Source organism: Haemaphysalis longicornis, unplaced genomic scaffold, assembly GCF_048455015.1.
Source record: "Haemaphysalis longicornis isolate Haplotype H1 unplaced genomic scaffold, Haemaphysalis longicornis Haplotype H1 scaffold_3, whole genome shotgun sequence".
Taxonomy (NCBI): Eukaryota; Metazoa; Arthropoda; class Arachnida; order Ixodida; family Ixodidae; genus Haemaphysalis; species Haemaphysalis longicornis.
Genome location: NW_027526335.1, coordinates 211,612,879 through 211,636,573, shown reverse-complemented (window position 1 = coordinate 211,636,573; position 23,695 = coordinate 211,612,879). Strand labels below are relative to the sequence as shown.

The 23,695-nt window shown below is 47.2% G+C and overlaps 1 protein-coding gene across 1 annotated transcript; it reads right to left on the bottom strand.

Moving 5' to 3' along the window:
- Positions 1 to 1,807: 1,807 nt before the first annotated feature.
- Positions 1,808 to 23,245, bottom strand: LOC144175952 (uncharacterized). The gene is made up of 5 exons (XM_077705019.1): positions 22,912 to 23,245; positions 17,789 to 17,850; positions 4,576 to 4,671; positions 3,115 to 3,135; positions 1,808 to 1,926 (listed from the first exon to the last, which is right to left on the bottom strand). The coding sequence occupies exons 1-5, from the start codon at positions 22,979 to 22,981 to the stop codon at positions 1,828 to 1,830; spliced, it is 348 nt and encodes a 115-aa protein (XP_077561145.1). The 5' UTR covers positions 22,982 to 23,245; the 3' UTR covers positions 1,808 to 1,827.
- Between the last annotated feature and the right edge of the window lie 450 nt (positions 23,246 to 23,695).

The following is a 23,695-nucleotide window of genomic DNA, read 5'->3' as shown; positions in this document are numbered from 1 at the left end:
CTGACCACGATCGTAAAGTCTCGCCCATATTCGCAAGAACCAAAAAGTACCAAACTTCCCCATTTGTGTTATCCGTAAGCGAGTGGAACGAGCTACCCCGCGAGATTGTAATGTTGAATGACCCGTTGGAATTCCAGTCTGCACTGCGCTCATTTCTGAATGTGTAAAGTTCCAACTGATGCTTTTTGTGTGCCCTGTTGTATCTTGTTCCCGGTGCGGCGTTTGTAATCAACTTCCATGTGTTGCTTCATGGGATTGAATGCACTGCAGGTGTGAAATGCGCTGTGTGGTAACTGCCGGTCGTTTCTTCTTTCTTTTTTCTTTTCCAAATGTGTCTTTCGCCCAATTGTGTCTGATCGCTCAGTGCGGTCTTTTTTATACCTATTGACGTTTACCTTGTATAAATTGTATCCCCCGCTATGTAATGCCTCTCGGGGCCTTTAGGGTACTAAAATAAAAATAAATAAATTTGAAAACTGGGCTTGGGTTTGATTATGTCAACACAAAAACCACTAGCACGTGAACACCAGTGGGGCTTCAAAAACCTATATAGCCGTGGTTTATTCGTGACTCAACAACGTGCAATGTTAATCATAGCCCCCTACAGGTTCTTAACGGTGCTCTTGATAAATAGGTTGTTTGCCTCTCTTACGGGCCAGTTTGTTACAGATGATGCAATCCGCATAGCTGGCGAAACGTCTTGTGGTTTTGTTTCAACGCTGTTACGTAACTTGAGCATTTATTGAAACTCAAGGACAGGCACTTTGCTGGGGAAACATTTTTTACGAAGCAACATCGGCTTCACCTCGTGAAGCCGATTCCTTATTGTTAATAAAATATGCAGCTTCCATGAGTTCCTACCGCGTAATAAGAATCTGCACACGAAGCTTTAAGCGTTTAGGTTGATGAGTTTTCGCTGGGCGCCGTTATAACAAGGGTGTTCGGAACAAAAATCCTTTTTACTATTACAGGCTTATTTTGACGAAACGCTGAAGCTTGTTTCTTGTGATTTCACTGGCTAGCGTTTAATAGCAAAAACCAATCGAATATATCAATTGGTAAATTTGTACTGGCAGAGTCATTCTACGGGGATTCCCAGTTCAAGATTGTTCCTCTCAAGATTCGGTCGGGCGAAGCAACGTGACACAGGTTTTCGACCGTGCGGTTTCCTATGCCACAAAAACGATGTTTCCATATAGCCCCTTGTTTAGTCAAACACCTGGGTCGATAAAGAGGATAGCGACGACAACGAGGAATCATTTCACAATTTACGAATGGTCACAACGAGATTGCTCACTCAGTGCATTACCGTACTTGTTCCAACAAAGCTAGATAGCCGGATTCCGCAGCCAAGATTCACGAATATATCGCTGTGGAGCTAAAGCGAGGAACCCCTAGACTGCAATGCTTTGATGGATTATGAGGTTTAACGGACCGACGCTACACGGACGACTAGGCCCGCCGTAGTAAAGGGCTCCGTATTAGCTTCGACCACCTGGCGATCTTTAACCTGCGCCAAAATCTCACACTATACACTGCAATGCTTATACTAGGGCTTTGCCATAATTATACCAAGCGTCTTCTCTGCCACAGATGACTTTATTTGTGTGATTCGTAATCCCGGATTCCACTCTTTGTGTATGAATTTTACTCGGTGTTCACAGAATGGTGAAAGGCGACAGTCTGCTTTGCTGCTAGTTCATTGTTGCGACAAAAATTCCATTCAGGCACCTGCGCCTGACGAAGCTTGAGATGATTATCAAGTTCACGCTATGAGAATTTCGAAGAGCAACAATTAGATGGCAGCAGTGGTATCATGAACATATTTTATTGAGACGTTACACGGCGTAGAAGTCCTTCAGTTGGTGTACTGGAGGTTCCCACACATTGGGCAAAGGCAGCACGAAGAGCGGCTTTCCTCAGTCGCTGCAAATACAAGAAGGCACCTTTATAGTAATACGAGGAGGCTCTCTTGTTCTTTTCTTTTTTCGCGCAGTTTCTTTTATCAGCACTGCACTTCTGGAAAGTCCTCCCGCACGGTATCTCGGTGGCTAATACCATCGTGGGTTGTCGGACCTGAGCTGTGGATTATCAATGAGGCGAAAAAAAACAAACACGCGGGCGACCTTTCACTGGGCGTTGCAAGTTTCCAGCAGGGCTAAAGAACACCGTACCCATTGTCCACGGGACATGTGGAATAGCTAGGGTGTAATGTCACCTCTGAAAATTCATATGTCAATTTGGAGGAGTCTTGAAATAACAAGAACATATAAAAACATGCTCGCTTATCTTGTCTGTCACAAAAGCAAAAAACTTACACTGTGGCCTAACGTTATACCGTTGGGTGGACACACAGAGGGCACAGCGCTTAGATCTACAGTGCTCCCTGTGCGAGGATACCCTGGAATCCACGCAGGGGGTTCTTTTTCTCTGCAAGCGGACGCTTTGATGAGGGCCTGCAATCCTCCGCCATTCGGGCTTGGGTTGTTTGAAAGTTTATTGCTTGAATCAACAAATTAGGCCAGCGTTTCAATTTCATAGCAGATGTATACACATGTTCCTTACAACACATGTAATTTTGAGCCATTGCGATGCCTTTCGTATAAACGCGGTGAGGTTTAGTTGTTTATCACACGAACAAGGTATTTATGAGCACTACGAGAACGGGGTCAAGTAAGGCAGTGAAAATATATCGTATGAGCTAACATGCTTCCTGGCCTTTATAGAAAGAAAGGCTAGAAACATCACGAGCAACGTAACCAGCCTTTTTAGTGGTTTGCTCGTGAGGATGGAGCAGCGTTTTTACCCAGTTTACCCTTGCACAATTGGGCAAGGCAGAAGACGTTGTCTGGTGCAAATAAAACGAACCCGTTCTGAGCTTTATAACACCCCTCTCAAGCGAAGCTGTTATGACTGCGTGACTGATTGCGACGGAGAGGAGTGCAAACAGGGTCAAGAACGAAGCAAGAGCAGAAAAGATTAGTTTGAAGTTTGTGAACCCTTTAACCCCTGACCGCGTGCGCACAACTGATGGTCTGTTCTAGCGTGAAAATGTACAGTGAATGTTCAACTCTCATTGTCTGAGCATGCGAGAACTTCGCCGGACGAACTTACCGGGGAATAAGCGTGCTGCGCCTGCGAACAGAAATCGAAAAAAAAGCTATTAGCCGGTACCATAGCAAGCCAGGTTCCAGGGATAGGAACACGAAAAACAAGTGCGTTCGTGCGGATCATTGTAGCCCGCTGTTTAAAAAATGCCAACTATTTCCCCTCGTTGTTGTCGGCAGTCTCGCGAGATATTATCTCGTACAAACATTTGCCGCTCATTTTCATTTCGTACGTGTTTAAACGTGTCGAATCAGCGTTGGGGTCTTGATGACCGCAATTGGCCTCATTTTTATGATGCATTGCACGCCAATTGAAACGCCTCGAAACTCACACCAAGTGAACAACTTAAAAATGTGATGGCAGTTCTTCTTGTGCCATGCGGTGGTGATATTCGTATGGCAGTAGGAAGGCAAGAACAAAGTAAGAAAAACCTAAATGAGGTTACACCCACGTGAAATCGGCTGAAACAGCGGAGCCATGGGTTGTCTTTACAAAAATTCCGCTCATCTGCGGCTTCTTTCTTATGCATAATGTTAGAGCCATCCTAGCGGCTAATTGTCATATAATTTCTTTCGGTGTAGTTACTGTAAAGAAACAGTTACAGCCGCTTTCTGTATCCATGCTTCCTGCGTTCATGACCATGTATTGGTAGCAGACAATAATTGTGTAACTTAACAAATTCAATGTGAACTATATGTGCAAGTAAATGGTTCATGATGAAAAACAGCGCAGGAAACACGGGGACCAAAGGAAGAGGGGACGACGTCAGCACTGTGCGTCGTCCCCTCTTCTTTTTGCCCCTGTGTTTCTTGCGCTTTTTTTCATCATGAATCTGAATCTGCACCAACTAGCCGAATTTGCCATCTTTAAAAGTAAATAAAGATCGACGTAATGCTTGAGTCCCCTTAGCGGGTACTTGTCCTTAAATGCGTTTCTGGCTACTTTAAATACCCAAAGATTTGAACCTCTCTCTGTAATCCCAGTGTGCGCGTCGACGGCCATGCTTTACTCCGGAACTCCCCCTTTGGAAAAGCCAGCTCACAAAGACCAAGCTAACAGCGATCCCCTTAAAGTTGGCTTCACCTGTTAAAGGAAATGCATTGCTATTAAGACAGTTTTCGAGGGTCAACATAAGCCGTCTTCAGTCAAAATACCAAGGCCCTAGGACCTTTTTATTTTGTGTCAATTTTTTCTTCATGGCAACTGCTTTCAGCGCGGCAGAGAAGCCTACTCCACAGAGAGCGTTACACGAATCAGGATACCACCAGAGAGTACGCGAAGGCCAGCCTTAAGACCGCTCGGCTGTTACAAAACACCCTGGAGAGTTATGCTGGCTCTCTGAGAGGGCGCACGTCCAAGCGACGCGCTGCGGAAATGAAAAACGCGTGATTATATATATTTACATCTTGCCAAAAGCAAGATGTAAATGTGAGATGGCGTGCTTGGCTCGCCGGGAACCACACTCACGTGCGGGTCGTTGCTCAGCTCGCAGCTCCTGGTTAAAACGCAGTCGATGTCTTCACACAGGAGCACCGTCTGCAGGTGGCGCAACGCTGCGAGAGTCTGGGATGGTGATTGGCGGGAAGGGGGCAGGTTTAGTCCACACGTGCCTACATCGATAACCTACATCAATAACATTATCGAAACGTCATTAAAATCCCAATTGAAAGCACTCACGCAGTGAAGCAGCAAATGTAACGTTGCATATGTAATTGGCCGCTTTTAGATTGCAGCCGTTTATATGCACTTCTGCACTTAATTTTTAGAAACTTGCACTTTAAAGGGACACTGAAGACAAAAACTACAAATTGCTCTAACCCAGAACCGGATACGCTCAGCCTGTAAACGAAGCGTTCTATAGGGCATGGCCAGTTTCCTCTCTTTCCTATTTATTCTGAACGCCACTACAGAGAAGGCAACGACAGCGAATTTGTCTCTTTGACGAAAAAAATTATGCGTTCCCAGTCGCTGAATGGTTGTTTGATAACGAATACGCCTAGCCGCACACGTGATAACGCACAGCTGACAGGTGTCGCGACGACCGTAGTCGTACAGTTCGGCCACGGTACTCCAGGAATCAATAAGTACGTTTAGTGCGTGTTGCGTCGCAGCCAAGCAGCATCGGTTGTTACGGCCGAAAATTAGGTCTCGGATGGCGACCAGATCCTGTTTTGCTCTGAAGACATCGACCGGTCACACCCCGAATGAGCATGTAGCACGAATCGACGGCTGTCATCACCGGTGCGTGATGGCGTGGCACGAGTCAAATCCTCCGGCTTGTTCACCTTGGACGGTTTGCCTCTTTATTCCTCTCCAGCGGTCTCTGTTTTTCTCCGAATACACCCCCTTGCAATTGGTGGAGGAGCCGGGGTTTGAGGTAAACCGTTGTACAGCCTGGAACTCCGCAGTCGGACGCTACCAACACCCTTTACCCTTATGGCCGCTGCCGACCAACCGCCTCCACAGATGACATCGGTCATCTGCGCTGGGACGCTCCGTCAGCGCGACCCGCCCTTTTTCATCGGTACAGGTGACTATGACGTTGAGGATTGATTGTCTTCGTACGAGCGAATTAGCGCCTACAACAAATGCGACGACGCTACCAAACTGCACAACGTCTTATGTTCCCTCGAAAAACCTGCGATCTTGTGGTATAGCAACAACGCAACATCCATCAAGACCTGGTCTGACTTCAAGAACAACTCAACTCGGGACTTTGATCGACCAAACGTACGGAAACGGCGCGCTGAACAACGGCTGCGTGCACGGGCGCAACAACCGGGTGAGAACTTCACCAGTTACCTTGAAGACGTTTTGGATCTTTTTCGGCGCGTCAACTCGTCCATGTGAGATGCTGACAAAATCAAACAGATTCTGAAAGGAGTGGACGAAATCGCACTCCACATGCTTCTGTCCAAGGACCCTCGATTCGTGACCGAAGTGATTGGCCTGTGTCAGAGTTTTGATGAACTGCGCCGGCAAAGGGCCTTGGTTCGCCATTCATTGGCGACGGAGGAATCTCTCCCGGCCCTCACGCTCTCTTCAAAAAGATTGCAGCTCGATGCGAAAATCAAGAATTTGTCCGTGAGGAGGTAGCACGTCATCTATCGCTGGTGCCGTTTGATGAGCAGTGCTTCATCCAGCCTGCCTTCCTCTCTGCAGGCGAGTATCCCCGAACAGGTTGCCGAGGCCTTACTGCCTGCTAACGTCGCTACCGCAGCGGTCACACCCCTGGCTGTTCCACAGGTGGCAGCTACAGTCGCTGCGCCGCTCACAGCTACACTCGCTTCAGCTCCAGCTGGCATGCCAATTACACACGCTGAATGCCTCGCACAGCCAGTGCACCCATCTTTCCGCTCGTTTTGGCCGGCGATACTAGAGGTGGAACCTCCAACTTCGCAGACAGCTACTCAGTTTCCACCGACCAGACCCCCAGCTGTGCCGTAGGCGAATCCCTGGCGTACTCCCGACTACCGGCGTACACGTTTCCGTTGCTCGCAAGGGTTCGCCGCTTCCGTTTACTGTGCTGACACTCCTATGTGGCCGCACAGCGATGTTTGCAACCAGACGACCCGCCCTTTCAGCTTGCTTTGTTGGTGAACTGTCGGCAATATCGAACCTGTTGACGCCGTCTTCACCCTCGACGTTTCTAACAACGCACTTTCACTGCAGCTAAATTCGCTCAACGCGATTGATCCCGCCGATACGCCAAACTCTTGTGACATGTTCCAGAAGTCTATCGCCTTCGATTTAGACCCTATGCGGCGCAAAGACCTTATGGCTCTTCTCAGGAAGTTTCAGTCATCTTTTGACTGCAAGTAAGCTCCTTTCGACTTGCTAGCCGTCAACATCGCCATCACATTGACACATCGCCCATGCCATCTACAGTAGCCCTTCACATTGGCAGAGGTACGTGCACATGCCGTTACGACAGCGACCCGACAGGGTGTCGGCACCTGAACGCAGCGTTATTAGTGAGCATGTCGATGACATGCTCCGACGTGGCGTCATCCGACCTTCTTAAAAGGACACTGAAGTGATCTGCAAACATTGCGGGATTACTAGCGCAAATTGTAGTCCGGAGTCTAGAGGCCAAGTTTCTACCACTCTGAGCGCGTTTACGCGAATTTATTTAGAAGAAAAATCAATTCGAAAATGCTGTCCTCCTCTGTGCACCCTTCCCCTTTTTCTGTGGCGCTTCCATGTGACGTCAGGAAGAGGTGACTTGGCTATTCGCTGCGCTACTGCACGGCTCGCCGACTTTCCGACAGAGTCAGTCGGCCCAGCGTTTAGTATGCCGGCCACCGACAAGTCGTCGCAATTCTTTCGCTCAGTTGAAACTAAGCCACAACACGTTTATGAATGGCAGAATGTGCCTTTCTTTACTTTGTTAGTTTGTACACTGTATCAAGCTCCGAGTCCGGGTCGCTCCACACAAGCGCTGAGCAAGTACACATGCGACGCTTCGCTGACTGGTACGCTAGTAGGAAAATCTAAGGCCACTTGAAGACGGCAGAAGGGTCAGCGAAGTGAATATAGGCACTGAGGAAATAAAATCGACTGAAATGTTTACCGTACAGCGCAAAACTAGGGAGCAGGAAGCCCTTTTTTGCGCTTGACAAACGAAGCGGTCAGCAGCAGGACCACACACTGCGAACGCTTTTCCGTCTAAGAAATGCAATTGCTAGACGTAAGATATTGTGGACATTTGGGGGACGCTTACTGCACGAGCGCAATACAAGAAACAACCACCTAATCTGCTTCAAATGCTAAAACTAAATAAAAGTGTAAACTAGTTATACACTATATACCTCGTATTTCTAATGTCAGCGGCGCTCGCTCGTCGCCAAGTTGACTGGAGCGCCACGTATGCAATTGCAAGCGTTTTGCAAGTCACGAGTTCGAATTCCAGAGGGTACATTCTTTTTTTTCTTTTATAAGTTGGCTTTTTTCGTTTTCGGCCGATATTTTCTATACTGAGTTCACCATTTTTGGGCCGTAACGTAAACTGCTCCACGTACTAGTTCACGGAACGCGCAGGCTGACACCGACGCGCTAGCGAGTTCTCGTTGCCCTGCTGTTGCCATAAGCACCGACTGCTTGCGGGCAGTGGGCACAGGCCAGAATCAACAGACCCTTGACCTGGTGCCAACACGCTTTTTACGATACAGACATGAGTGAGGCGAGCTCCTAATATGGGGGGAAAAACATGGCATTTAAGCCTCTGCGGGGGCGCGTAGGGCGTTCATTCACTACGTAGGCCTCGGGTAGTGATTGCTACGATTCCAAGCCGTCCTGGAAGGCTTATCGTATGCATTTTACAGCCGACAACATGGCAGAAGCGCGGTACGGTGATTAAAGAAATATCGGAATGCCCATCCAATGATGCCGTCGGATCTCAAGCATGTAATTTTACAGAACCGAATCCGAAACTTGTTTCAATGCTAACCTTGGACATTGTCCAGTCACGGTGCGTCTCCTCCCGTCGTCACAGCCCTTAGTTGGTGCAGCCGCTGCAAACCGCGCATGGTAGTTTTTCTTCTTTCGCACTTTGTAAAATAATTACCGAACTATTAACCGGATAAGCGATCAAAAGTGCGTTAATTTGAGCCAGTCTTTGCAGTGCAAGCAAAAACAGGAGCTTGACAAATTTACTTCAGTGTCCCTTTAAAGCCCCTGGTCGTCACCTGTGGTGCTAGTAAAAAAAAGATGGGTCCCTCAGATTCTGTTTTGACTATCGCCGCCTTAACAAGATCATCCGAAAACACATTTATCCACTGCCTCGAATAGATAAAGCCATCGATGGTTTTCAGGGTGCCGAATACTTCTGCAGCCTTGATTGGCGCTCCAGGTATTGGCAGGTCCCGGTTACTGAATCTGATCGACAAAAAAACAGCTTCTGTCACGCCAGACGGCCTATATCAGTAATGTAATATCGTTTGTCCTATCCAACGCGCCTGCCACGTTCCAAAGAATGACGGATAACATTCTGCGTGGTCTCAAATCGCGGGCATATCTCTGTTACCTAGACGATGTCGTGTTTTCTTCGGATTTCCAGACTCACCTGACTCGTCTGCACCAATTCAGGGCTTCAACTGAACCTTAAAAAGTGTCGCTTTGGTGCTCGCACATCGACTGTTCTCGGCCATGTCGTGTCAAAGGACAGCATCCTACACGATCCCGCAAAGCTCCGTGCTGTCCCCGTGTTTCCCAAACCGATGTCAATGAAAGCCCTCCGCAGCTTCATCGGGCTATGTTCGTACTTCCGGCGCTTCGTACGAACTTTAACGTCTATCATTGGCCACTGACTAAACTCCTCGGTGGTGACAACAGCCTTTCCTCGTGGTCCAAGATGCGCGATCAAGCGTTTACAACATTGCGGCGTCTGTTGATTTAAGCACCCATACTGCGGCACTACGATCCGAACGCCCCTAATGAAATCCATAGCAATGCCAACGCCGCAGGTCTCAGTGCGGTGCTCGCTCAACGGAAGCCTAACTACGAAGACTACGTCGTTCCGTACGCTAGCCGTACTGTTACAAAAGCTGAACAAAACTATTCGGTTACCGAGAAAGAATGTCTTGCCACAGTCTGGGCTCTTGTTAATTTCCACCCTATCTCTACGGCCACCCTTTCGACACAGTTTTCATTTCATTTCATTTATTTCGCCCTCAAGCGCATTCGCATTACAGAGGGGCGCGGGAAACAAAAATTACAAATAGAAGGCACGATACAGTCATATGAACAGATACGTTAACACTGCTGTGACATGCCATAACGCGAAACAAACGCAGCCAGGGCCGCAAATACAGTGAATGGATAAACACACACACACAAAAACAGAAATGCAGCAGCATAAGGCTTCTATCACAAGGAACCCAGAAAAAAAAGTAAAGAAGCGAACGAACAAATAGTATCAGCACAGTTCACAGATTTTGGTAAAGAACGAAATTGGTGATGTCAGCATGAAACAATACGTTACCTACTATTGAGACCAAATCTGAGGGGAGGCAGTTCCCCTCAGGAGCAGTGCGTGGTTTACAGAAATTAAAAAAATCAATCATGATTACATGTGGTGACGTAGGCTTTGTGGCAATGATCGCGGCGAGACGAAACGTAGAACGGCTGATAAACTGATGGCTTAAGGTTCGGTGATGGTAATTTTTATGAAGTAGGCAAAGCCGAGCTATTTTCCTGCGCGTGACCAAGTAAGGGAGGGACAATGTTTTTGTATTGACGTAATACTACTAGTGCGATGATAGTTTGATTGATTGATAGTAGGGCTTAACGCGCCGACGCAACGCAGGCGATGAGGCGCGCCGTAGTGGAGGGCTCCAGATTAATTTTGACCAGCTGGAGATCTTTAGCGTGCGCCGAAATCTCGTACACACGGGCGTTTTTGCTTTTCACCACCATCAGAAAAGCGACCACTGCGGCCGGGCATCGAACCCGCGACCTCGTGCTCAGCAGAGCAACGCCTTAGCCACTGAGCCACCACTCCGGGTGCGACGATAGTTTGACCAAATGAAGCGTGCAGAGGTATTTTGTACTAATTCAAGAGAGTGTATTATGTTCGAAAGTCCGGGTCCCAGACAGATGATGCATACTCTAGCTTTGAGCGAACCACGGATTTGTACAAAATTAATTTAGTAGCAAGAGGGGTTTTAGAAAAACACCGCCGTAAGTAGCAGAGCGAGCGGTTGGCGTTGTTAATTTGTATACTATGGCATTGCCAACTGAGATCGGATGCGATATATACACCGAGATATTTATAAGTGGTTACTGAAGTTAAACTGGTATTATTATGCCCGTAATCAGCTGGGGCAGAGTTGGTACGGGACGAGCGCATTACTTTACATTTATTTACGTTAAGGTCCATCTTGCACGTGGAACACAATTCAGCGGTATTGTTAAGAACAGCCTGTAACTGGGAGACGTCAGCACTATCAAACATTTCACGGTAGACTACGCAATCATCTGCGAATAAGCGGAGAGAACAGGATACACAGCTCGGCAAGCCATTATATTTATATAATAAAAAGAGCAAAGGTGCGAGCACTGAGCCTTGGTGCACGCCGGACGTTACCGGGGAAAGAGGGGACTCGACACCATTTACAGAAGCGAACTGAGAGCGATTGTTTTGGAAATGTTTTATTCACGTTAAACATACGCTGATCAATGTTTAGACTTCGGATTTTTGTTCGCAAAAGATCATGATTAATTTTATCAAAGGCCTCAGGGAAATCTAAGAAAATGTAGTCGGCTTGAGATCGACGGTCTGTGGTAGCGTGCAAGGAATGGACTAAAGACACTAGTTGCGTTTCGCAGGAATAGTTTTTTCTGAATCCATGCTGGGAAGGTGTAAAAATGTTATTAGAGTCAAGAAAGGTCACTAGCTCAGAGAATATTACATGCTCAAATATTTTTCACGGGACGCTAGTAAGGGAAATGAGGCGGTAATTTAAAGGTGAATGCTTGACGCCGCATTTATGAATAGGGACACCTTCGTCGTTTGCCAGTCACCTGGAACTGCATCTTGATTTAGTGATCGCTGAAAGAGTTCGCACAGATAAATCGATGAAGCCGTTTTCGTTTCTTTAAAAAGTCTTACACTAATGCTGTCAGTACCACACGAAGAAGACAATTTCAAGGAATTATAACCTTAAATATGCCGGCAGGATTTATAATAACAGGTAGCATAGATGGGAAGCTAGAACACAAAATAGATAGCAATCTACAATGAGTGAGGGAACAGAAGTTGTTTACAAAACCATCATTAAGTCAAATAGCCCAATCGTGGCCTGAAAGAGCCGTTCCTTCAGCATGAATCAGGGAAACTTCATTTGTGTCGTTATTAACAATATTTCAAAATTTCTTCGGGTTAGTCGTGGGCATTGACGGAAGCGTATCACTCAAAAATTTAGTTTTGGCCTCGCGCACTACTTGCATGTAGGAATAAGCGGCACTGTGCTACGGTCCTCAGATGAATGTCGTTTGGCTGCGCAAAACAATCTTTTCTTTCTGTTGGAAAGCCTCTTAAGGAAGTCGTTTTACCATGCCGATTTTGGATTTCCTGATACGGTCTTAGTTTGAACGCACATGCGCCTGAGTTCCATCATTTTAGAACAAAAAGCGTCCCAATTTTCTTGAACGGACCGTTTCTCAAAATCAGGTAGATACTCATCTAAAAAAGCGAAACGTTCGCCGTTGAAAGTATCAAAATCAGCTCTTTTATAGTCAATTATGATTTTACGTTTGGTGGGGCCCTGATAATGCTAGCGTCCAAGTATAAATGCAAGACAGAATGGTCACTTAGTCCTAGCACAACTGAGGTGCTGTTTATTAGTTCAGGATTCGTTGTTAAAACAAGGTCAAGAATGCTGGCAGAAGTGCTTGTTACTCTTGCAGGATTAGCTATTATTTGCGTTAAGTTAAACAGTGCAAACACTTCAAGGAATGCCTGAGATTGGGAGGAATATGAGGTACATCGGGGTGGCTCGAATTTCCAATCGATTAAATGGTAGTTAAAGTCGCCTTACAATGTTATAGGGGAAATCGGGTATCGTGTTTTAATATCACTAATTGTGTCGCGCACGTCGTCAAGAAAACGGGGATCAGCCTTCGGAGGACGGTAACATACGCCAAAGACGCGTTTCTTATTATTTATCAAAGCATAACACCCAACTGACTCGAGTCTGGCTGGAACGTTTATACAAAATGACTGCAAACATTTTGAAAACACCAACAATGTGCCACCACCTTGCCTTCCGTCGGGATCGCAACGATACACACTGAAAGAACTCGAAGTAGAAAACAACTCAGAATCACGTGTCCGTGCTTTCAGCCAAGTTTCCTTAAGGCAACAACATCTGCTTCACACGAATCTACAACACTGCTCAAGCAGTCCCTTTTATTGATAATTCTCCGGATATTAGTCAATACAATCGACAAAGAACGTGACGAACATCGAGCATCGCCTCAGTTAAGCATTACGATGATCAACCACACTGGCGGATTGATGTAAATGAGGCAAGGTGCTTGCACTAGTGGAATCAATGGAAGAATCAATAAATTTTTTTGTGGGAGTGTTGTAAGGTGACTGCCGGTAATAGTAGCGCCAGACACTTTCGTAGCTTCGTTGTCAGTAGATTGTGGGTGGTACTCAGACACAAGTTCGCTAACCAAATCAACACGATAATCACACACAACGTTCTGTCTACCAAAAGTTTGTCGTGGCTAATACGAAATACAGGCGAGTTGGGTAAGGCTTTGGAAAATTCCGTTATCTTTTTCTGTGCGACCCTGCTAGACTTGCAATAGTCCTCACTAACGGTTATACTGGCGCCCTTCAGCTTAGAGCACCCTACTACACCCTACTTGAAGCCCTACTATGACCCCGCAGTCGTTTCGTCGTCCTAAGTCGCCAGGATGGTTCCTGCTTCACCGGGGGCAATTGTAATGAAGATTGATTGAAGTGCTGTCACCGTCCAATCCCTATTCACCAACCGGTCAATCCCCGAATGAGCATGTAGCACGGATCGACGGCTGCCATTTCCGGTGCGTGACCGCTCGGCACGAGTCGAATCCTCCGGCTGGTTCCCCTTGGACGGTTTGCCTCTTGATCCCTGTCCAGCGGACTGTTTTCCTTCTAATAAGCCCCCGTGCAATATAAACATACATACATACATAAATATATGTATATATATATATATATATATATATATTGTAAGGCCGATGATGGGCGAGGCAGACCAGTACGCACAAACCGCTTTATTCGCAGGCCGAGCTGCAAGGCGGCAAGATGGCGACCGAACCAGGTTACCGATGATGATCGTTCGAGAAGGTAGAAGAATCGGTGATGATGAGTATATACAGAGATGAAGAAGCCGTGGCCGCAACCGAGCGCCAGTGAAGATGGCATTCCACTGGGACATTGCATTCAGCGTTCCGACATTCCACAAACGAGGCTACCACTGGTCTCACAATATTTTCCCCCCCGGGGCGAGAGCGGCCGCCTGGTCGCGTTTTACTGCGAATTACGCCGGTGGAACGCCTTGAGGCGGGAAACGTGGACAATCTCCGTGCCACGATGACGGCGGTCCGAACTTCCGCAAACGGGGGTGACGCGATAGTTCACCGGTGAGGTAGCCTCAAGAACCTTGTAAGGACCAAGGAACCGGTGTAGGAATTTTTCGCAGAGGCCTGGAGAGCGAACCGGTGTCCAGACCAAGACTTCGTCACCAGGTCGGAAAGAAACGGACCGGCGAACAGCGTCGTAGCGTTCTTTTCGGTCTTGTTGGCTTGCTTCTGTGCGCATGCGGGCCAGGCGCCGACAGTGGTCGATCCGAGACACGAATTGTTCCGGAAACGATGCAGAAGCGGACACAGGAGCGGTAAAGAAACAGGTATCAAGCACGTGCGATGGATGACGGCCGTAGACAAGGTAGAAAGGCGCGTACCCTGTAGTGCTTTGAACTGCCGTGTTATAGGCAAAGGTGACTGAAGGTAATATAGCGTCCCAATTTCTGTGGTCAGGTCGTATGTACATTGATATCATGTCAGACAGCGTGCGGTGAAAGCGTTCGGTGAGCCCGTTCGTTTGTGGATGGTAGCTTGATGTCATTTTGTGGGAGGTATTAGAGGCACGAAGGACTTCGGCAAGGATCTCGGATAGAAACATCTTGCCGCGGTCACTTAACAGTACGCGAGGGGCTCCATGTCGTAGCAGGATGTGTCGCAAAAAGAAGGCAGCGACGTCGCCAGCGCTAGCCGTGGGAAGTGGCGCTGTCTCCGCGTAGCGAGTCAAGTGATCAACGGCCGTGACGATCCAGCGGTGACCAGTGGACGTCGTCGGTAAGGGCCCATACAAATCAATACCGACCACTTCAAACGGCGTAGTTGGACACGGAACAGGCTGGAGGAGACCGACAGGGGGTGCCGTAGAGCGCTTGCGGTGCTGACAGGGTGAACAGGATGCGACGTATTTCACCACGCTGGTCGAGAGTCCTGGCCAAAAGAAGCGACCTCGAATGCGGTCGTACGTCTTTTGAAAGCCAAGGTGGCCGGCGGTGGCGTCGTCATGAAAAGCTTGCAAGACGCGACTCTGGAGAGAACGAGGCACAACTGGGACCCATGTAGCGCCATTTGGGTGGTGGTTTCTGCGATACAGTGCACCGCCTATGAGCTGGAACTGCCGCAGTTGGCGACGTAGGCGGCTATTCGGTGAACGTGTCGAACCAGCGAGCCGATCCATTATTTTCTGGCAGTAACTGTCTGCTCGTTGATGATCGACCAAGTCGCGGCGGTCGTCAGCCGGTGCATAGTCGACAGGTGCAACTGATAATGGCGGTGTATGAGGAAGCGACGCCATGTCGTTTGAAGATGGCATCAGTGGGCAGCTCGAGAGGTGGATTACGGGACCGAAACGCACCTTCCACCACTTGTAAGGCCGATGATAGGCGAGGCAGACCAGTACGCACAAACCGCTTTATTCGCAGGCCGAGCTGCAAGGCGGCAAGATGGCGACCGAACCAGGTTACCGATGATGATCGTTCGAGAAGGTAGAAGAATCGGTGATGATGAGTATATACAGAGATGAAGAAGCCGTGGCCGCAACCGAGCGCCAGTGAAGATGGCATTCCACTGGGACATTGCATTCAGCGTTCCGACATTCCACAAACGAGGCTACCACTGGTCTCACAATATATATTATAAGGGGGATTATAGCTGGGGACCACCAAAACGCTTGGAAAGAGGCAGAGACCAGAGACAGGCAAGGCAGCGCAGACCGATGTCTCGGTGCGTTCTCTTAGAGCGAGCCACTCGCGATGCTGACCGTTCCTCTTCTTCTCTCGCCCAGCGCCTTGCGCCTGCCATCATCATGCGGCACATAGCAGTCCTTCCTCCGCCACATACCCCGTCGGTTGCACAGTGGAGATTGGCGCACACTAAGCGCAAGGTATGTCGTCGTGTCGGGGTCAACTATCTCCAGTACAATATATATATATATATATATATATATATATATATATATATATATATATATATATATATATATATATATATATATTCACTCCCTGATCTTGCACCGCTGCACACTGAATCTTGACAGCGTGAGGTCGGGGGAGGGAGAGTTGCGCATTCAGTACGTCATACTACTGTGCAGAAAAAAATTGTTCACATTTTTTCTCCACGTGCATTTTAAATTTCATGATTTCTTATCTGCTGTTAGGGAGTCAGTGAAGACCCTGGCGCATGTAAAGAATTCACGTGCATAAAGAACGATTATCGCGGCCCCACACGCTTCGTTATACGGGTGTTTGACCGTATACCCCTCTTACGCGTACCTTTTCTAACACTGGGTAGAAAATTTCGAAAGTGTTAAGACAAGCATCGCCGCCACTGGCTACACAGCGCACCTCCTCCAAAAAGTGGTTAAAATTGCGTTGCAAATGATTTAACGATGCGCCTTCAGAAGTTCATTAAATCTTAACTGGAAGTTTTTGTGCCATGTTTGAACATTCAACAAAAAAGAAAGCTAGAAGAAAAACTATGGGATCCCAACCGACACATCAGAAGGCGACCACAAACGCCAGCAATTTTCTTTCGGTTTCGGTGAAATGCCTGCTGCATATTTGGCCAATAATTGTGCTACCCTTATACAGTACCATGGGAGTAGCCACTTTTAATATGACCCTCCACGTGCTTTTGCCTCGCTAAAACCAGAGAAAAACACCTATTTTGGCTAAAGTGAATATTTAAACATACGCAACATCTGCAATACGCAGCCTTCCCTGGCTTCCGCCGGATGGTGCTACCCGTCCACACTTGCCGCGACCCATGTATGCAAGGAGGTTTGGGGGGCTGCTCACAAGCGGCTGGTTCGTCGCCAATACTCACGCAGACTAAAACGGACAATATGATTTTCTTCAACAAAGCGCCAATACTGGTCACGGCTCAAATGAAGAAGCATTTTGCTTAGCGGTCGGGTGTAGCAAATGACGTGGGAGTTTGAAAAAGCACGACCTCCCGCCGCGGTGGCTCAGTGGCTAAGGTATTGTGCTACTGAGCACGAGCAGACTCGTTCGCTTCGCATCCGCGTTTTGTGAACCATTTCTTCCTTGTGCCCATTCATACACAATTACGGCGGAAACGCGGTCGTAAGTAAATCTCCAAAACAAGCGAGCCATTTCTTATTCCAGGCTCCAAGATTTGAGTCGCGTTTGCCTTGCTTTCGCGGGAATCGTGAATTAACACGAGGAAAAGAGAAGAAAACAACATAGGCGAGACGAAGCGCTTCGCCTCGTCAATGTTGTTTTCTTCTCTTGTCCTCGTGTTCATTCGCGCTTCCCGCCAATGCAATGTATTAGCAACTCGCCCAAGCTTCCGCTTTTGCCTTTCTATTCGTCAAACATTCAAACTTAAACGCTGAGAGTTATCATAGGGGAGAATACTAGAACGTCCCCCTGCAAAGGGGCATTTTCCATGAAACACAGAAATTTCTTCTTGTCCACTGCGTCTGAGTTTGTCTTCGTGAGAGCGACGCTTGCTCATATATAGGAATTCACAGTACGTAGAGTTTCGTGTTGTCGTCACAGTAGAACATCTAGAGAGAACAGCAACTTTAAGTGGCCACGTTTCAATACGTGCGATGAAGTTTAAAACGCCGCTACGGACTCACCAGTTGCCCCCTACTTCCTCTGAGGCATTCCACAACCTCGTGTCGGGATTCGGCTGGAAGGCCTGAAATTGGAAGGCACATGGTTTGATATAAAGCTGCTATGATATGTTCTATTTATGAAATGTAGAGTGACGTCCTTATATGTCCTTATAAAACGTCCTTATAAAATGCATTGCATGTAATACCATCTCCTTAAACACTGTCCTTGAAGCTGTTGTGATCCGTTCAATAATATTTAATAGATTAATAACAGTGTGCTCCCTTTACATACCGCCTGACTTCCAGCTCTCGAGCTCGGATTTCGAAGGGCTGGTAGATCAGTTGCCCGAACCTTACATCTTGATAGGCGACCTGAATGCACATAATTCTCTTTGGGGCTCTTCCCGCACCGATGCCCGGGGTCGCCTCATTGAGAAATTCTTAACATCGTCGGGAGCATGCCTTTTCAACAAGAAACAGCCAACATATTATAATATAGGACACAACACCTACTCACACCTTGACCTGGCTATAGGATCGGCAGTACTTCTTCCGTCTCTTGAATGGGGCGTGGACACGAATCCATACGGTAGTGACCACTTCCCTACTTCATTAACATACATTGACAAAGGCCCTACCTGTTCAACTTCCCATAATAGGTTCAATGAAGCAAAAGCAAACTGGAATACATTTACAGAAATCTCCAAACTACACTACACATCTATAACACACCTACACGTACATGAAGCCGCCGAACTCCTCACGGCACACATCCTCGACGCCGCCGAAAAGTCTATTCCCCACGCCTCTGGTGCCCCGCGCAACCAGAGGAGGCCGTGGTGGAATGAGGACTGCAGGCGGGCGCGAGAGGCCCAGAACAAGGCGTGGGGTATCCTGCGCCGGTACCCCACGTCGGGAAACCTTTTATTGTTCAAAAGGGCTAAGGCGATGGGAAAACGTGTGCGCCGTGAGGCAAAACGAGAGAGTTGGCGCTCATTCGTAACATCCATAAACTCTTACACTGACTCTCGCAAAGTCTGGACACGAATACGCAAACTAAAAGGACAACAGACACACAGCCTGCCCCTGGTTAGTACAACAGGGGACACACTGGAAGACCAGGCTAACACACTCGCACAACACTTCCAACACGTGTCCAGTTCAGCACACTACACTAGCACTTTCATGAAACACAAACTATTGGCTGAAAAGAAGTCTTTACTTGATAATGATAAGTCAACCTCCTCTTATAACTCGGAGTTTTCACTTCATGAGCTGAGAGCCGCTCTGAGCACCTGTAAACCCTCAGCTTCAGGCCCAGACAACATCACATATACAATGATACAGCACCACTCACACACTCTTCTAACACTCCTCCAGCCATATCATAAGATATGGCTTTCGGGGCAGATTCCAAACTCTTGGAGGGAGGCTATAGTTGTAGCTTTCCTGAAAGAGGGGAAGGATCCTTCCTTTCCCGCTAGCTATCGACCCATTGCCCTGACGAGCTGCCTTTGCAAGCTTTTCGAGAAGATGATTAACCGAAGGCTTGTGTACTTCCTGGAGTACAATGGACTTCTCGAGAGCTGCCAGGCAGGTTTCAGGGCAGGGCGATCTACACATGATCAACTCGTTGCCTTAGAATCCTACATCAAAGATGCATTTATTCATAAACAGTATTGTATGACAGTATTTTTCGATATTGAAAAAGCGTATGATACTGCATGGCGCTATGGAATTCTTAGCGACCTTAAGTCTTTTGGTTTGTCAGGCAACATGTTAAATATTCTTGCAAGATACATGTCGGAGAGAACTTTTCGTGTGAGAGTGGGCAATAGATATTCCCGAGTTCACGTCCAGGAAAACGGTGTGCCTCAAGGGGGCGTTTTGAGCTGCACGCTGTTTATTATAAAAATGAACACTCTGGGAAAAGGATTGCCACCAAGCATTTCTTACTCGCTATATGTAGACGACGTTCAAATCTCCTTCAAATCATGTAATCTGTCCGTTTGCGAGAGGCAAGTCCAGCTTGGTGTCAACAAACTCGCTGACTGGGCAGACAGGAATGGATTTAGGCTTAATCCAGAGAAGTGTACCTGTGTTGTATTTTCAAGGAGGCGGGGAATCCATGCTGATCCTAATATTAAGCTTAAAGGTGTCTCAATCCCTCTCAAAAAAGAACACAAATTTTTAGGCGTGGTGCTAGATGAAAAACTGACATTTATTCCTCATATAAAACACCTGAAACAGAAGAGCCTCAAAACCATGAATATTCTGAAGGTTCTTTCGCATTGCTCCTACAGAGCGGACAAACAAATACTCCTCCGCGTATTTACCAGCCTTATTGGCTCACGGTTGGACTACGGGAGTGTCGTCTATGGGTCCGCATGTAAAACGGCTCTCAAAATGTTGGATCCAGTGCTGCACTTGGGTCTCCCTCTTGCATGTGGAGTGTTGCGGACGAGTCCCATTGAAAGCCTGTATGCAGAGTGTGATAGGTGGAGCCTTGAACACCAGCGTTCGTATACTTCATTGCTGTATGCTATTAAGACGACTTCTGTAAAAACCACCCATGTAGTTTTATCATAACCAACACCTCATCCGATCCGTTGTTCGGAGCACGGCCATCGATACCCGCTCCTTTCTCTATCCGAGTGAGAGCCCTCGCTGAGGAACGAGGGATTTCATTTGAGGATAGCATGAAGTGTTCTATTGCTGACCTCATTTCGCCTTGGGAGAGGTCAGCAATTTCGTGTGATATTTCTTCTAAACATATCAACAAACGAAATGCGCCTAGAGAACTTATACTACAGCACTTTCTTCAGTTACAACACGAATACCCCCACACCACTTTCCACACCGATGCTTCGAAGTCTTCTTCAGCCGTCGCATGCGCTGCACACGGCCAAAACTTTACCAGTACGAAGACGTTACACAGAAATAGCAGCATTTTTACGGCCGAAGCATATGGTATCTGGTATATGGTAGAACAGAACACTCCATTATCTTTACAGACTCTCTAAGTGTGGTAACAGGCTTACATTGCTTCAGACCTACAAAAAACATTGTCCTCCAGCATCTAATTAAAGCTTTAACCTTTGCTCATCACTCGAAACTGAAAATAATTGTTTGCTGGGTTCCAGGTCACAGTGGCATTCTGGGGAACGAAATTGCTGACCAGAGTGCCGCGGTAGCTGCTCTCCGCAGTAGCATAGATGTACCATGTGTTCCCTACCTCGACCTGAAGCCACTGGTACGGACAGCCTTGCGCAAATCTTGGCAGGAAACATGGGACACACAAACAGAGAACAAACTCTACACTATAAAGCCACACTTAGGTAGATACATAACAGACAAACAAGACAGACACAAGGAAGTAGCCTTAGCCAGGCTACGGATAGGCCACACTTATGTAACACATTCACACTTGCTCACTGGGTCTCAGAGACCCATGTGCAGCAGGTGTGGAGAGGGCCTATCCGTAATTCACATACTAATCACATGCAAGGCACTCCACACCATACGACGCAAACACTTTCCAGAAATATACAGACAACAAATCCCACTACACCCATCGCACTTCTTAGGCGATGAACCAATGTTTACTGTCAAACGAGTTTTTAATTATCTACCAGAAGTTAAATTTCTGAATCTCATATCGTATCATGCATAATCACAACCTGGCCCTGTACACCAGCCATCCTCATTGTCTTTATTTGCTTTTACTTCTGGTGCTATTCACTTTTAGTATGACTTTAATCTGTGGTAGCCAACCATTTTTTTGGCGCTCTTTGCCCCAGTTGGCCTTGCGCCATTAAAATGCAACCATCAATCAATCAGTCCTTATATGTGGCAATCAACCGGCTCCTGATATTCGTGCTATACAAATGAGCCTCTCTTCGCGTTTTGAATTTTCCATTGCTGCGGAGATGCCATCTGCAAGTTTTAACTACTACTAAACGCATTGTACAACTGAAACCGTTCCTGGAAAAAGTATCGGTCTGAATTGCTATTGCAATGGTTTACAGAAAACCGAGGTTGCGAACACAAACAAAACTTTATACTCCACGTGACTTAAAACTTTACATGGCTTAAATAATGTACGGCCGAACTGAATTATCCTTTCCAGCAAACATTTTATGATGATTACACTGTATCAAATGGTAGCATACCTGTGTAAGTAATAATAATTTACAATACTTTTTACACGTTTTTGATACCAGCAGCACATCAGAATGAAAGGCTAATTATCAGAAAGGCTCGTGTGAACAAATTTGCATTGAATACGCTCACTTCGTAATAAGCATTCCGACAAACCAATCCACCGTAAGGTTTTTACTGTCCAAGCAGTGGTAAAACTACACTGGATTGGTTGTTTTGATATAAAACGACCTACGCAAACATCAACATACATTCGCGGATAGGGGGAATTAACTGTCATGAGGAAAAAGCCTTCCACTTTCACGTTGAGCGTTTTCGTTTCAGTAGTTTCAGCGACATACACCTGATTGAGGAATTCACCCAGGTGATGTTTAAATACCAAAGGAAACATGTTTTTGAGCCGCTCGCCGTTATTTTCTCTCTGAGGTTATTATAGAGTTGTAGCAAACCGTTTTCGACGGTCCGCTCCGATATCGGCGGTACGCTCAGCACAACCTGTCGCTGCCTTCCACGCCACGCATGCGCAATGGCGCTTCCGCTTGGAATCGGCGCGGATCCTACCGCGAAAAACGGTCAGCTAACACTCGCTATTGTTTTCTTCTCGTTGACCTGTCGATCCCTGCAGCAGCGTTAGTTAAGGATACTCCAGCTTTCCCTTTCAATGCTTTTGAACCACTTGTTTTTGTTAGCGACGTGACCAGCGAGACTCGCTATACATACCCGCTTCCAAACTCTGCACAAAGGCAACGTGCAACCCAAATTGACAGTCGGTAACAGCAAAGAAGCAGACAAGTAAAGTGAATTGTGTGGACTTTGCTTGCACGTGAGGTAAGCGAAAAGTGTAACTCATGGCCTACAGGGACTTTCGCGGCCGAATTTGAGGTACCGAGTCATCCGAATTGCAGCTACGGGAGCAGAGCTGTTCGCCGTTAGTAACGCAGTTTGCATAACGCAAGGGCGATAGAATGGCGCGAGCCACTTACTGCAGATGCCGTCCTGGGCGTACGCAATGCCGACGACGGCGAAGAAGGCGAGAGCGAAGACGGCTTTCATGGTGGTCTGTGACGGTGGGGGACGGAGGGCAGAAGGTTAGAATAGAGCTGTGCACTAGGTTCTAAGGCCGGCGTCCGTATAAAGCATCTTGCCCCCCTGGCAGGATATACTGGATACTGGAAACCGCATTGCACTGGCACAATTCATGATAAGCTTGCCCTTCTAGGCCCGTCTCAAGCAGAAAGATAAGTGGGTCTGGGTTGATCCGCGTCTTGCTTAAGAGCGAGCATACATCCCCCCTCGCGTATGAAAAACAGCTTAGACACAACACTTGTGCGTCCCTGCCCTGAGCTGTCATGCCTTCTCCTCCAGAAACTGACAGCCGCCAAGATAAACGTATTTTGCTCTGTGGACGCGACGCGGAAGTTACCAACCATGGATGCAATAGATATGGGAAAAAAAGCAAGGAGGCACTTGACAGAGCTTATGCGTGGGATTGCATTTTCCTTACACTTATAGTTACAATTCTGGCCCAGAAAGAATGGACATCCGGGAAGATAACCGTATTTTTCTTTTTGGTGCGCTGCGGTAGGACAAAGTTTCGCAGGCCCTTTGTCGGGATAAATGGCTGCCCACAGTCCGCCACCCACTGGCACCGAATACTTAAATGCTTCATTTGGAAGTTTTTATCAACGCTTATCAAAAAGCACCTCAGGAAATTTAAAATTGGTTCTTTATGCAGGCTAGTGAATTCAGGTTTTAATGGAGCCGGCA